Source organism: Aulonocara sp. 'chitande type north' Nkhata Bay, linkage group LG20, assembly GCF_057382095.1.
Source record: "Aulonocara sp. 'chitande type north' Nkhata Bay isolate Kocher_YH1m ecotype deep benthic linkage group LG20, A_spYH_male_GT1.1, whole genome shotgun sequence".
Taxonomy (NCBI): domain Eukaryota; kingdom Metazoa; phylum Chordata; class Actinopteri; order Cichliformes; family Cichlidae; genus Aulonocara; species Aulonocara sp. 'chitande type north' Nkhata Bay.
Genome location: NC_141363.1, coordinates 37,822,765 through 37,837,143, shown reverse-complemented (window position 1 = coordinate 37,837,143; position 14,379 = coordinate 37,822,765). Strand labels below are relative to the sequence as shown.

Below are 14,379 nucleotides of genomic sequence, written 5' to 3'. Positions count from 1 at the left end.
GGACAGGGTCGTCTGCAGCACGGGGGCCCCACAGGGAACAGTTCTGGCTCGTTCCTCTTCACCATCTACACTGCAGACTTCTCCCACAACTCCACCCAGTGCTTCCTGCAGAAGTTCTCTGATTACTCTGCAATAGTCAGCCTCATCACTGATGGGGACGACAAGGAGTACAGAGAACTGACACAAGGCTTTGTGGACTGGTGCCAGCTGAACTACCTCCAGATCAACACTAGTAAAACCAAGGAGCTGGAGGTAGACTTCCACAGGCACAAACATCCTCCACTGCAACCACTGAACATCCAAGGTCCAGGGCATCTGCTGTGGCAAATGGGTGCAAGCCTTTGACCACAAACTTAGTCACTGCTCGGTGACATTCGTCTATCCTGGCCTGAAAGGAGACGCTACCGGTAGACTGCAGCGAGAACTGCCAGCATCTGAGCCAGCCAGACTCTGTCTGTCTCTCTCATCATGGTCACCTAAATGCAGTGCACAGTAATGGCAGGTTTTGTAATAAGGCAGATCGCGCTAACATAATATGCACTGTTAGTTGATTATTTACCTGCCGCATTAACGGGAGAGGACGTGCAAACGTTTCCGCTGCTGCTGGGTTGAGATTCACGAGTCCAGAGCGGAATTAAAAACACGACATTCATTTAAGGTTATTGCGTGTTTTGTGAGCAAATGCTTTTGCATATTCGTAGTGTTTCCTCCCTTAAATGAAATCTCTACTTTTCAAGTACTGCAAGTTGCCCTGTTGTCATCCGTTCTCGTAAAGCATAGGTGTCAAACTCTGGCCCGCGGGCCAAATTTGGCCCGCAGCCTACTTACATTTGGCCCGCGAAGCCATACCAAATTACTATCAGAGCTGGCCTACTGGTATTATACAGCTAATATATATATTGTTTAGGTTTAGTATTAAGCTTTGCTTGTTCCATATTCAGTTTTTCAGCAAAACGTGTTTGAGTCCATAAGATATGATTCATTCTTATATCTGGAGGAATAAATATATTTCAATAAATATTAATGTTAGCCCGCGACTTTGTTCCAGTTTTGAATTTTGGCCCACTGTGTATTTGAGTTTGACACCCCTGTCGTAAAGTATAACCAAACTTTTGAGCGTTTGAGCCGCTTAGGCGCCGTGTTTCCTGCCAGGTAAATGACACTCCGCAATGTGGTGACGTCATTCGGGGCGACTGGAATCGATAAGGGAATCGTTTGCAAAACTGGCAAACAATTCCAAGGAATTGAAACAGTGGGAACCGGTTCTCAACAAGAAGATTATCTTGTTTATTATCTTATCTTATCTTATCTTATCTTATCTTATCTTATCTTATCTTATCTTATCTTATCTTACCCTATCTTATCTTATCTTATCTTATCTTAAAATGTCAATCATATATATGTAGTTGCTGTAATATTCTGGAAATTTATAATCAAGCTACTTGCACATATTAGAGCTATTTCTCATACTTGGAACTTTGTTACATGTTGTATCAATTAAGTTATTTCAGTCTGTTGCTGTTCTTGTTGTCTTGGAGCAATTGTAACCACACCATTTCCTTAGGGATTATTAAGGATTTTGATTTTGATTCTGATAATTGCCTTCAAGGTCTAGATAGTTGTATCTATCTGTCAGCACCATTCTCTTATAATTAATCATCATCATCATAGAAAGTGAGATGAGTGGGCAACCTGAGAGAGAAAACATGCATACTTTTAGAAAAGACAATGAATACTTACTTTCCACCCCAGAAGATTTTGGTGGTGATAACTAAACTGGAGCGCCTTGAGAAAAGACAAATAAACACAAAAATCAGACTGCTGGATTCCAGTCATCTCAAATATAATTACTGAAAAAAAATAATGTGGAGGGTGTATATATATCCCCGCTTCTGCGGGCGGTCTATCCTTCAAGCTTGGGTCCTCTGGGAGCTTGAGGGTCCTGCGCAGTACCTTAGCTGTTCCTAGGACTGCACTCTATAGAGATCTCCAATGTTGTCCCTGGGATCTGCTGGAGCCACTCGTCTAGTTTGGGAGTCACTGCACCTATTGCTCCGATTACCAACGGAACCACTGTTACCTTCACCCTCCACATTTTCTCGAGCTCTTCTCTGAGTCCTTACTATTTCTCGAGCTTCTTGTGTTCCTTCTCTCTGATGTTGCTGTCATTGGGAACCACTACATCTATCACTACAGCCGTCTTCTTATGTTTGTCTACCACCACTATGTCCGGTTGGTTAGCCATCACCATTTTGTCCATGTCCTGGACGTCCCACAGGATCTTAGCTCGGTCATTCTCCACCCTGTGGGGGCGTCTCCCATTTTGATCTCATGACTTCCAAGTTATACTTGGCACAGATGTTCCTGTATTCTATGCCAGCCACTTGGTTATGGCGTTCCATGTATGCCTTGCCTGCTAGCATCTTACACCCTGCTGTTATGTGCTGGATTGTCTCTGGAGCATCTTTACACAGCCTGCACCTGGGGTCTTGCCTGGTGTGATAGACCCCAGCCTCAATGGATCTTGTGCTTAGTGCTTGTTCCTGTGCTGCCATGATTAGTGCTTCCGTGCTGTCTTTCGGTCTAGCTTTGTCCGGCCACTGGTAGGATTTCTGGATATCAGCCACCTCCACTATCTGCCGGTGGTGCAGACCGTGCAGTTGTCTGTCCTTCCATGATGGTTCCTTGCCTTCCTCCCCTTTCTTGGGTTTCTGCTGCCTGAGGTATTCACTGAGCACAAGCTCTTCGTGATGTATTCGTGGATGTTTGTTGTCTCATCCTGGACTATGGTGCTGACACTCACTAGTCCCTGGCCTCCTTCCTTCCGCTTAGCGTACAGCCTCAGGGTGCTGGACTTGGGGTGAAACCTGCCATGCATGGTCAGGGGCTTCCTTGTCTTGATGTCAGTGGCTTCTATCTCCTCCTTTGGCCAGCTTATTATTCCAACAGGGTACCTGACGGGCAGGGCATAGTTGTCGATTGCCCAGATCTTGTTCTTACCATTCAGCTGACTTCTCATGACTTGCCTTGCCCTCTGCAGGTACTTGGTGGTTGCAGCTTTTCTAGCGCCTCTTCCCCCAGGTACTTGTAGCTGTCCCCAATGTCTGCAATGTTGCTTTCTGGTAGTTTGATCCCCTCAGTTCTTACTACCTTCCCTCTCTTTGTTATCATCCGACTACATTTCTCCAGTTTGAATGACATTCCGATATCATTGCTGTATATCCTGGTGGTATGGTTCAGTGAATCGATGTCTCGTTTACTCTTAGCATACAGCTTGATGTCATCCATGTACAGGAGGTGGCTGACAACTGCTCCATTCTGTAGTCGGTACCATGCAATTTTGTCCTCAGTTAAAGTCAACAACATCTTATCCCAACTGTGCACTCTTTGTGCATGGAAAATTGCTTTTACCTCACTGTCTGACAGTTTTCATGACATCACCATGTCACCATGTAGACTGGAATATGGAATATGTGTTTTTGCAAAGATGATTGTCAAAGCTGCATTCTGCTGGCCCTATCAGTAACCAACAGCTGACACAGGAGTCCCACAGTCTACCCTAATTCAGTAGCGTTATTGGTTGCACTTTCTTATACAGCTTAGTAATAAAGTTCTAGGTAAGGGTGACAAGGTAGAAACAAGTATGTAATAAAATTATTGCCACTCAATTACCAAAATAATAACCGGTTAATATCCAAGTAATATCGTGATAGCAACAGTGGTCACAGTTAGTTATACTAAATTTTATGTAATTGGATGACAACTGCTCCATTCAACACCATTCTTCCCACAGTCCTGAAGGACAAGCTGGAGAACTCAGGAGTGGACCATCACCATACTACCTGGATTTTGGACTACCTCACCAACCGACCACAGTATGTAATAACTCAGGGCTGTGTGTCAGACGGGGTTGTCTGCAGTACGGGGGCCCCACAGGGAACGGTTCTGGCCCCATTCCTCTTCACCATCTACAATGCAGACTTCTCCCACAACTCCATCCAGTGCTTCCTGCAGAAGTTCTCTGATGACTCTGCAATAGTCGGCCTCATCACTGATGGGGACGACAAGGAGTACAGAGGACTGAACCAGGATTTTGTGGACTGGTGCCAGCTGAACTACCTCCAGATCAACACTAGTAAAACCAAGGAGCTGGTGGTAAACTTCCGCAGGCACAAGCATCCTCCACTGCAACCACTGAACATCCAAGGTATGGACATTGAGGCTGTAGACAGCTCCAGGTACCTTGGTGTTCATCTGATCAACAAACTGGACTGGACTCATAATTCAGACGCCCTCTACAGGAAAGGGCAGAGCAGGCTGTACCTGCTGCGGAGACACAGGTCTTTTGGAGTGAAGGGCCCACTCCTGAAGACCTTCTATGACTCTGTGGTGGCCTCAGCCATCTTTTATGGTATGGTCTGCTGGAGCGGCAACATCTCTGCCGGGGACAGGAAGAGACTGAACAGGCTGATGCACAGGGCCAGCTCTGTTCTAGGATGCCCTCTGGACCCAGTGGAGGTGGTGAGTGACAGGAGAATGGTGGCTAAGTTTTCATTCCTGTTGGAAAACATATCCCACCCCATGCAGGAGACTCTGACAGCACTGAGCAGCTCCTTCAGTGGCAGGCTGCGGCACCCACGATATGGGACGGAGAGATTTTGCAGGTCTTTCCTCCCCACTGCTGTCAGACTCCACAACAAAGACTTTTGCAGCTGATCAAACACACACATCCACACATGTGCAATAAGACTAAGTGCAATACTCTTTTCTGACAAAGTTGTATTTTTACTCAGTTATATATAGCATTTGTATTCTATTTTTATCCTATTGCATATTTTATTCTACTGTATATAGTATTTTATTCTATTCTGTACAGTTGTGTACAGTATATTATTTGTATTGTATTCTAATTTTTGCTATATAACTTTTGCACTGTCCATTTTCTGCTGTGACAAAACGAATTTCCCATGTGTGGGACTAATAAAGGTTATCTTATCTTAGTCAAAGGAGCTTGCAAAGAAAAGTGTCTGGACTTCTTTAAGCTGCTTGAAGACGTTTCACCTCTCATCAGAGAAGCTTCTTCAGTTCAAAGGTCAAATGATGGAGAGTCCCAGATTTAAACCTAGTGGGAGTATCCCCCCGCAGAGGGACAAAAGGACCCCCTGATGATCCTCTAATCGCCTGAGCCATGTTGTGCCATGTGCTTGTGAAGTGGCTGTTTGGTCTCTCCAATGTAGAGGTCTGGGCATTCCTCGCTGCACTGTACAGCATACACGATATTGTTAAGTCTGTGAAGCAGTCCATCTGCATCTTAAGGACAAAGGTCACTCTTTCGAGGATGCCACTGTGAGCGACCATCTTTGAACAGAGGCGGTGGTTTACGACACCAACTGTCTGCCATCTATAATCCAGTTTTGAGTTCCCTCCCCAGACGCCTTAACACCCACTCACATCCTGGGCCATCTGACCTCAGGAATTTGCATGATAAGGTGGGGCCAGGTTTTACAATGAGCACACCCAAAACCCTGGCTGATTGGGACCCACACCTAATTTCACACCTTGGCTCAGGCGATTAGAGCATCATCAGGGGGTCCTTTTGTCCCTCTGCGGGGGGATACTCCCACTAGGTTTAAATCTGGGACTCCCCACCATTTGACCTTTGAACTGAAGAAGCTTCTCAGATGAGAGGTAAAACGTCTTCAAGCAACTTAAAGAAGTCCAGACGCTTTTCTTTGCAAGCTCCTTTGACTACGATGACCTGGATGACTGAGAACCTTCAGACATCTTATCTTATCTTATTTTGTCTTATTCTGTAGTTGGTATCCGTAGACAGTCTTGTCAATTATCTCACTGAGGGTGTTCAGGCCTATGCAGAACAGCAGTGGGGACAGAGCATCTCCTTGGAAGATCCCGCACTTGATGGTGACTTGTGCTATGGGCTTAATGTTCTCCACCACATCCCCATTGACTTCCTGATGAAGGCTCTTAGGGCCCTGTTGGTCTTGTATAGGTCTAGGCATTCCAGTATCCAGGTGTGAGGCATTGAGTCATAGGCCTTCTTGTAATCAATACAGGCAGTGCACAGATTGGTCAACCTGGTCTTGCAGTCTCAGCTGACTGAGGCTATCAACATCTACGCCCTGCTCGTGATCAGGTACCCTGCTGGAATAATAAGCTGGCCAAAGGAGGAGATAGAAGCCACTGACATCAAGACAAGGAAGCTCCTGACAATGCATGGAGGGTTCACCCCAAGTCCAGCACCCTGAGGCTCTACCACACCAGGCAAAACCCCAGGTGCAGGCTGTGTAAAGAAGCCCCAGACAATTCAGCACATAACAGCAGGGTGTAAGATGCTAGCTGGCAGGGCATACATGGAACTCCACAACCAAGTGGCCGGCATAGTATACAGAAACATCTGTGCTAAATATGGCCTGGAAGTCATGAGATCAAAATGGGAGACACCTCCAAGAGGGGTGGAGAATGACCGAGCTAAGATCCTGTGGGGCTTGTAGACACAGAGAGACAAAATGGTGATGGCTAACCAACCGGACATAGTGGCGGTAGACAAACAGAAGAAGATGGCCGTAGTGATAGATGTAGCAGTTCCCAATAACATCAGCATCAGGAAAAAGGAACATGAGAACCTAGAGAAATACCAAGGGCTCAAAGAAGAGCTTGAGAAAATGTTGAGGGTGAAGGTAACAGTGGTCCCAATGGTAATTGGAGCACTAGGTGTGGCAAACAACATCGGAGATCTCTGTCCAGAAGAGCGCAGTCCTAGGATCCAGCTAAGATACTGTGCAGGACCCTCAAGCCGTCGGGCCTGTGGTAGAGGACCCGAGCTTTGAGGATAGACCATCTGAAGGGGTAAGAGGGGAATTATTTTTATTATATATACATATAAAAGGAACGCAAATCCCTATGTGTTTGTCCTCCCTCCTGTTCACTGACAACTATTGTCCCCTTTGGTGGTGGTCCTGAGGGTTGCTGACCAACTATTGTTCATGTGAGTCATCATGTAAGCTAAGGTGGCCTGTTGAGGTCACCTGACCTCAATGAATTTTGGTCATTACCTGCAGGGTTCTGCTCTGACAAGGAAGGCAAGTAGTGCTTACCTCATCAAATCTAAAAATAGACATAGATTAAAACAAAGGGATATCTGTCTTTTCATCTCAGACTGTTTTCTGGTGGCTTACATATGCACATTGCAGATGAACCTCGGGCCTTTCTCAGTAAAGTTATCGGAGACAAAGCTTATGAGGCAAGATGCAGCTGGTTCTGCTTTCAATGCTTTATGCGATCAGTTATTATTTTTGCTTTGTGTAGAAACACAGCTGGTATTAGTAAATAAATAACATTCATTTATTGATCATCATAGCAGACAAGCCTCCTATTGGTAACAAAGCACCATGCTAACGTACCGATATACCAATTGCATTAGTGAGCAAAGCTGACCATGATCGAGATTTAGACAAGAGCTCTGTGTCATGTTTTGACACAAATGGGACTCTAAATTCCAGTGTTGGGAAGGAGCATGGCCGACTACTCGGTTGAATTTTGGACCTTGCCTGAGGAGACCAGGTGGGGTCAGCCAGCGTTGATAAGTACTCTACTGAATAACCTATGCTAAAAAGGGAGCTTCTACTGTGAGAATTGCCTGTGACTCTTTCTGCTATTATGAATTTGTGTGTAAAGGTGGATGAACACGTGTCGCGGAGCAAGAGACTACAACTCCCAGAGGCCTCTAGGATGCGGGAAAATGACACGCAGGCAGTGGCGTGGGAAAACGGGACAGGAATTCTGAGGACGAGGGTGAGCAACCCATGCAAAATGGGCGTTCCAGATCATCTCCTGAGGAGCGACAACGTTGGTGGAGGGCCGATGAGTGCTTCTACTGCGGCCGCAGAGTCCATATTGCCATCTCTTGTCCAGCACAGCCAAAAGATTGCACCCGCCAGTAGAGAGGAGAGTACGGGTTGGCGAGGTTTCCTATTTATGGTCCCCTCCACGTTTAATGCTTGCGGCTAAGCTAACTGTTCACTCGGTTTCCTACCAGCTCCATGCACTAATTGATTCTGTGGCAGAGCAAAATTTCATTGACGCCTCGGTTGCTTACTCACTCCAATTCACCGCCCTCAGTGGTCAGCGTCTCCCGGAAATTCAATTCAATTCAATTCAATTCAATTCAATTCAATTTTATTTATATAGCGCCAAATCACAACATAAGTCGCCTCAAGGCGCTTCATAGATACAGAGAAAAAACCCCAACAATCATATGACCCCCTATGAGCAAGCACTTTGGCAACAGTGGGAAGGAAAAACTCCCTTTTAACAGGAAGAAACCTCCGGCAGAACCAGGCTCAGGGAGGGGCGGCCATCTGCTGCGACCGGTTGGGGTGAGAGAAGGAAGACAGGATAAAAGACATGCTGTGGAAGAGAGACAGAGGTTAATAACAGATATGATTCAATGCAGAGAGGTCTGTTAATACATAGTGAGTGAGAAAGGTGACTGGAAAGGAAAAACTCAATGCATCATGGGAATCCCCCGGCAGCCTATGTCTATTGCAGCATAACTAAGGGAGGATTCAGGGTCACCTGGTCCAGCCCTAACTATATGCTTTAGCAAAAAGGAAAGTTTTAAGCCTAATCTTAAAAGTAGAGATAGTGTCTGTCTCCCGAATCCAAACTGGAAGCTGGTTCCACAGAAGAGGGGCCTGAAAACTGAAGGCTCTCCCTCCCATTCTACTTTTAAATACTCTAGGAACAACAAGTAGGCCTGCAGAGCAAGAGCGAAGTGCTCTAATAGGGTGATATGGTACTACAAGGTCATTGAGATAAGATGGGGCCTGATTATTTAAGACCTTGTATGTGAGGAGCAGGATTTTGAATTGAATTCTGGATTTAACAGGAAGCCAATGAAGGGAAGCCAAAACAGGAGAAATATGCTCTCTCTTTCTAGTCCCTGTCAGTACTCTTGCTGCAGCATTTTGGATTAGCTGAAGGCTTTTCAGTGAGTTTTTTGGACATCCTGATAATAATGAATTACAGTAGTCCAGCCTGGAAGTAATAAATGCATGAACTAGTTTTTCAGCGTCACTCTGAGACAGGATATTTCTAATTTTAGAGATGTTGCGCAAATGGAAGAACGCAGTCTTACATATTTGTTTAATATGTGCATTGAAGGACATGTCCTGGTCAAAAATGACTCCAAGGTTCCTCACAGTCTTACTGGAGGCCAAGGTAATGCCATCCAGAGTAAGAATCTGGTTAGATACCATATTTCTAGGCTTTTCAGGGCCGAGTACAATAACCTCAGTTTTATCTGAATTAAGAAGCAGAAAGTTAGCGGCCATCCAGGTCTTTATGTCTTTAAGACATTCCTGCAGTTTAACTAATTGGTGTGTGTTATCTGGCTTCATGGACAGATAGAGCTGGGTGTCATCTGCATAGCAGTGAAAATGTATGCTATGTCTTCTAATGATACTGCCTAAGGGAAGCATGTATAATGTAAACAGAATTGGTCCTAGCACTGAACCCTGTGGAACTCCATAATTAACCTCAGTGTGTGAAGAGGACTCTCCATTTACATGAACAAACTGGAGTCTATTAGATAGATATGATACAAACCACTGCAGTGCAGTACCTGTAATACCTACAGCATGTTCTAATCGCTCTAATAGGATATTATGGTCGACAGTATCGAATGCTGCACTAAGGTCTAGCAGGACAAGCACAGAGATGAGTCCACTGTCAGAGGCCATAAGAAGATCATTTGTAACCTTCACTAAAGCTGTTTCTGTGCTGTGATGAGCTCTGAAACCTGACTGAAACTCTTCAAATAAACCATTCCTCTGCAGATGATCTGTTAGCTGTTTGACAACTACTCTTTCAAGGATTTTTGATATGAAAGGAAGGTTGGAGATTGGCCTATAATTAGCTAAGACTGCTGGGTCTAGAGATGGCTTTTTGAGTAAAGGTTTAACTACAGCCAGCTTGAAGGCCCGTGGTACATAGCCGATCATTAGAGATAGGTTGATCATATTTAAGATCGAAGAATTAATTAATGGCAGGACTTCTTTGAGCAGTTTTTTGGAATGGGGTCTAAAAGACACGTTGATGGCTTGGAGGAAGTAATTATTGAAGTTAACTCAGAAAGATCAATTAGAGAAAAAGAGTCTAACTTAACATCAATGGTACTAAGAGTAGCTGTAGATAATATTACATCTGTGGGATGATTACTGGTAATTTTTTCTCTAATGATTAAAATTTTATTTGTGAAGAAGTTCATGAAGTCATTACTAGTTAACGTTAAAGGGATTGTTGGCTCAAAAGAGCTCTGACTTTTTGTCAGCCTGGCTACAGTGCTGAAGAGAAACCTGGGGTTGTTCTTATTTTCTTCAATCAGTGATGAATAGTAAGATGTTCTGGCTTTGCGGAGGGCTTTCTTATAAAGCAGCAAACTATTTCTCCAGGCTAAATGATGATCCTCTAAATTTGTGACACGCCATTTCCTCTCCAGATTACGAGTCATCTGCTTTAGGGTACGTGTTTGAGAATTATACCACGGAGTCAGGTACTTCTGATTAGAGACCTTAGTTTTCACAGGAGCCACAGTATCCAGAGTCGTACGTAGTGAGGAGGTGAAATTATTAACAAGATAATCGACCTCTGTTGGGGTAGCGTTCAGATAGCTGCTCTGCTCTGTGTTGGTACAGGGCATTGAAGATGATAGCAGTGGGTGGATTATATTCTTAAACTTAGTTACAGCGCTTTCAGAAAGACATCTACTGTGATAAAGTCTACTCTCCACCGCTGTGCAATCAATTATTGTAAATGAAAATGTTATCAGGAAATGATCAGACAGGAGAGGGTTTTCAGGAAACACTGTTAAATGTTCAGTTTCTATGCCATATGTTAAAACAAGATCTAGAATGTGATTAAAGTGGTGGGTGGGTTCTTTTACATTTTGAGAGAAACCAATCACCCACATTACGGAGCCAATATCCTTAACCCTCTCTGGTAATCACTCTGAAACTTCTCCTGGGTGCACCACTCCCAACCAGCCAATTATACAGTCTTTTACAGCCAGAACGAGAAAGCATGGAAGAAAACATTAACAAGTCTCTCGCCGCAGGTCTAATTCGCCTGTCATCATCCCCTGTTGCTGCGGGTTTCTTTTTTGTTACTAAGAAAGACAAAAGCCTATGACTGTGCATTGACTATCGGGGTCTCACATAACAATCAAAGAAAAAGTACCCGCTGCCGCTATTGACCTCAGTATATGAACTTCTCCAGGGAGCCACAATCTTTACTAAGCTGGATCTGCGGATGCTTACCACTTGGTTAGAAGAAGGGAGGGGGATGAGTGGAAGACAGCCTTCAACACACATTTAGGCCATTTTGAGTATCTTGTCATGCCATTCGGCCTCACCAATGTCCCAGCTGTGTTTCAGGCCTTAGTCAACCACGTGCTCTGGGATTTCATAAATCACTTTGTCTTCGTCTATCTTGATGACATCCTCATCTTTTCACGTTCAGTCCCCGAATATGAATGTCACGTCAGACTGGTTTTGCAATGCCACCTCGATAATCGTCTATTCGTGAAAGGAGAGATGTGTGAGTTTCTTGTAACTATTGTTTCCTTTTTGGGCTACATCATCGAAAAAGGTAATCTCAGGGCCGACCCAGCTAAGGCTCAAGCTGTCATTAACTAGCCTGCCCCATTAAACCGTAAGCAGCTCCAAAGTTTCTTGGGTTTTGCACATTTTTACTGACGTTTCATTCGTGACTATAGTAAGCTTGCTCTGCCACTAACCCGTCTCACTTCACTCAAGGTTCCCTTCTGCTGGGAGGAGTCACGCTTGGATTATTGTAATTCGCTGTTTATGTGTCTAAGCAAAGGTTCTCTGGATCGTCTGCAGGTTGTGCAAAATGCTGTAGCTAGGCTTTTGACAAAATCCTCCAAGTACTCACATGTGACACTGTTATTATCTCAGTTACACTGGCTTCCTGTTAAATTTAGAGTTGATTTTAAGATCCTGGTCTTGACCTACAGAGCTGTGCATGGACTGGAACCTGCCTACATCTTTGATCTGCTACAGCCCTATGTCCCTAGCAGGTCTTTGAGGTCATCTGATCAGGGCTTACTTGCTATAAAAATACTAAGAGGAGGACTAAGGGGGATAGAGCTTTTGCCACTGTGGCCCCTAGACTGTGGAACTCTCTCCCCCAAGCATTAAGAACTGTGGACTCAGTAGCTGTTTTTAAAAAAACAACTCAAACAACACTGCTAAATTCAAACTCAGCACAACGGGAGAAACTTTAGAAAATGTATTTACAAATGAAAAATAGTTTCCTGAGAGGCTAGCGTGGCAAAACTGACTGCAGAAACTGAACAAAAAAATCTGTGAAAGAGAAAAGGAAAAATTATCTGGGACAGAGGAGAGTGTGGAAGAATCTCTGATCTAGTATGATTAGTCTTGGTTTAAAAACGGGTGTCGGTCACTATCAGGCAAGGTTTCAGGTGAACCCATCGTGAAACTTACCCACCCTATCATGTGACTCACTGAGATCAAATGAGGATCATTAAGGGTTTTCGCTTAGATAGCAGTCGTCCTTCTTCTCTCCTGGATCACCTGGAGCTTTCTTTAGGTGCCCAGCTTTGAAAAATGTCCAGCTGGGATAATCACATTTAATCAGGGCCTTCTTGATGTTTTTCTGCTTCCCTGGCCGCTGTTAATGTGGGGATGGTGTTTGCCCTGTGTTGTAGCATCCTGATGATATCCAGTTTGTGCTCCAGTGATCAGTGGTCATTGGTCAGTAGTCATGACAATTTGCATATGCATTTGTCAGTGGTGCTAGTTTCAGTCATTGTGCAAAGGAAGTGTTTCTAAGGTTGGGGAAACTTGGAGATAGCTGAGAATGAAAAAGTCATTTAGATGAGTTACGAAATGTTTCTCCCACTGAAAACGTTATGTCCAAATGTGTGACCAGGTGTGGATTGCAGGACTGGGTTCTCAGATGATAAGCCTTAGTTTGCTTCCAGATTGGTGGTTCTCTGTGTCCAGGACCTGGTACTTCGGTGTGTGTTGATTTTCTCAACAAAATTTGGGGATTTTCTCAACAAAACTGGGGTGGCTTTAGCTCAGGTGGTAGAGCGGGTCACCGGAAGGTCGGTGGTTCGATCCCAGGCTCCTCCTGTCTACATGCCAAATATCCTTGGGCAAGATATTAACCCCATGTTTGCCCACTGGTGGTGGTCAGAGGGCCCGGTGGGGCCAGTGTCCGGCAGCCTCGCCTCTGTCAGTGCGCCCCAGGGCAGCTGTGGGTACAATATAGCTTGCCATCACCAGTGTGTGAATGTGTGTGTGAATGTGTGAATGACTGAATGTAGTGTAAAGCGCTTTGGGGTCCTTAGGAACTAAGTAAAGCGCTATACAAATACAGGCCATTTACCATTCTCTTTAGTTCAACTTTTTTCTTACTTATTTCCTTGTTCTTACTTTGTGCTTTTGTCTGTTTTAATAGCTTTCCTTCAATCATACATAATTTATTTAGGAATTAATAGCTTTGTGTGTCGATGAGAGGAAAAGAAGAAGGGACCCAAATGTAGGACTCATGGTGAGAGTTGATGGAGTTTATTATAGTGAGTGGGATGAGCAGAACATAAGATGGCTGACTGAAATGACTAGCTGACTGACTGAACTGAACACACGGAATTAACATCATCAACAATGACACAAGAACAAACAGAAGGTAACTGAGGACTTAAATACACAGGCTGATGGTAATGATGAGAGACCGGTGAGTACAAAGCTGAACATAATCTCACTAATGATACATGGAAATAACTAGAACACAACACACAGGCAACATAAATGAGTGAGAAATAAACTGAACCTGACAAAACCAAAAACACTGGGTCAACGACCCAGGAACCCTGACACTTTTCGAGGTGGGTGCAGCCAGGTATGGGAAGACGTGTGGCTTTAATTGGACAGCTCTTGGTACACTAGGCAAACGGTTCTCAAGGTGGAATCATGGATCAGACTCCCGAGATTTGGGGCCAGCTCACGCAGCTCGGTCGATCTTGAGTCACAATTTCTCACTCCACAGATAATTCAGTATTTAATTGACGTGACATAAAATAATAATTTCCAACTAACAAGAGGAAGAAACTGGAGATGTTTGATTGACCTCTTCTTTCAAGCGTCCCGCATCTCACACCCTCCTCTGTCATTCCATTAAGGGCATTTTATTACACTTTTCAACCCAAAACTAACCCAAAAATAGAGACCACTTCACTCATCTTGAATTTAAACTTTTAGCATATTGTAGGCGGACAGGTTTTTGTGGTTGGTCCAGACCTTAAAAGGGTGC

The 14,379-nt window shown here is 44.4% G+C and overlaps 1 protein-coding gene across 2 annotated transcripts in view; it reads right to left on the bottom strand.

The window, feature by feature from the left end:
* The window catches only part of LOC147306245 (voltage-gated potassium channel subunit beta-2-like), a 253,214-nt gene that overhangs the window by 136,703 nt on the left and 102,132 nt on the right, over positions 1-14,379 (bottom strand). For both annotated transcript variants that reach the window (XM_086277816.1, XM_086277817.1), the window contains one exon: positions 1,741-1,785. In XM_086277816.1, coding sequence (XP_086133942.1) covers positions 1,741-1,785 — 45 coding nt within the window. The remainder of the gene's footprint in view (positions 1-1,740; positions 1,786-14,379) is intronic.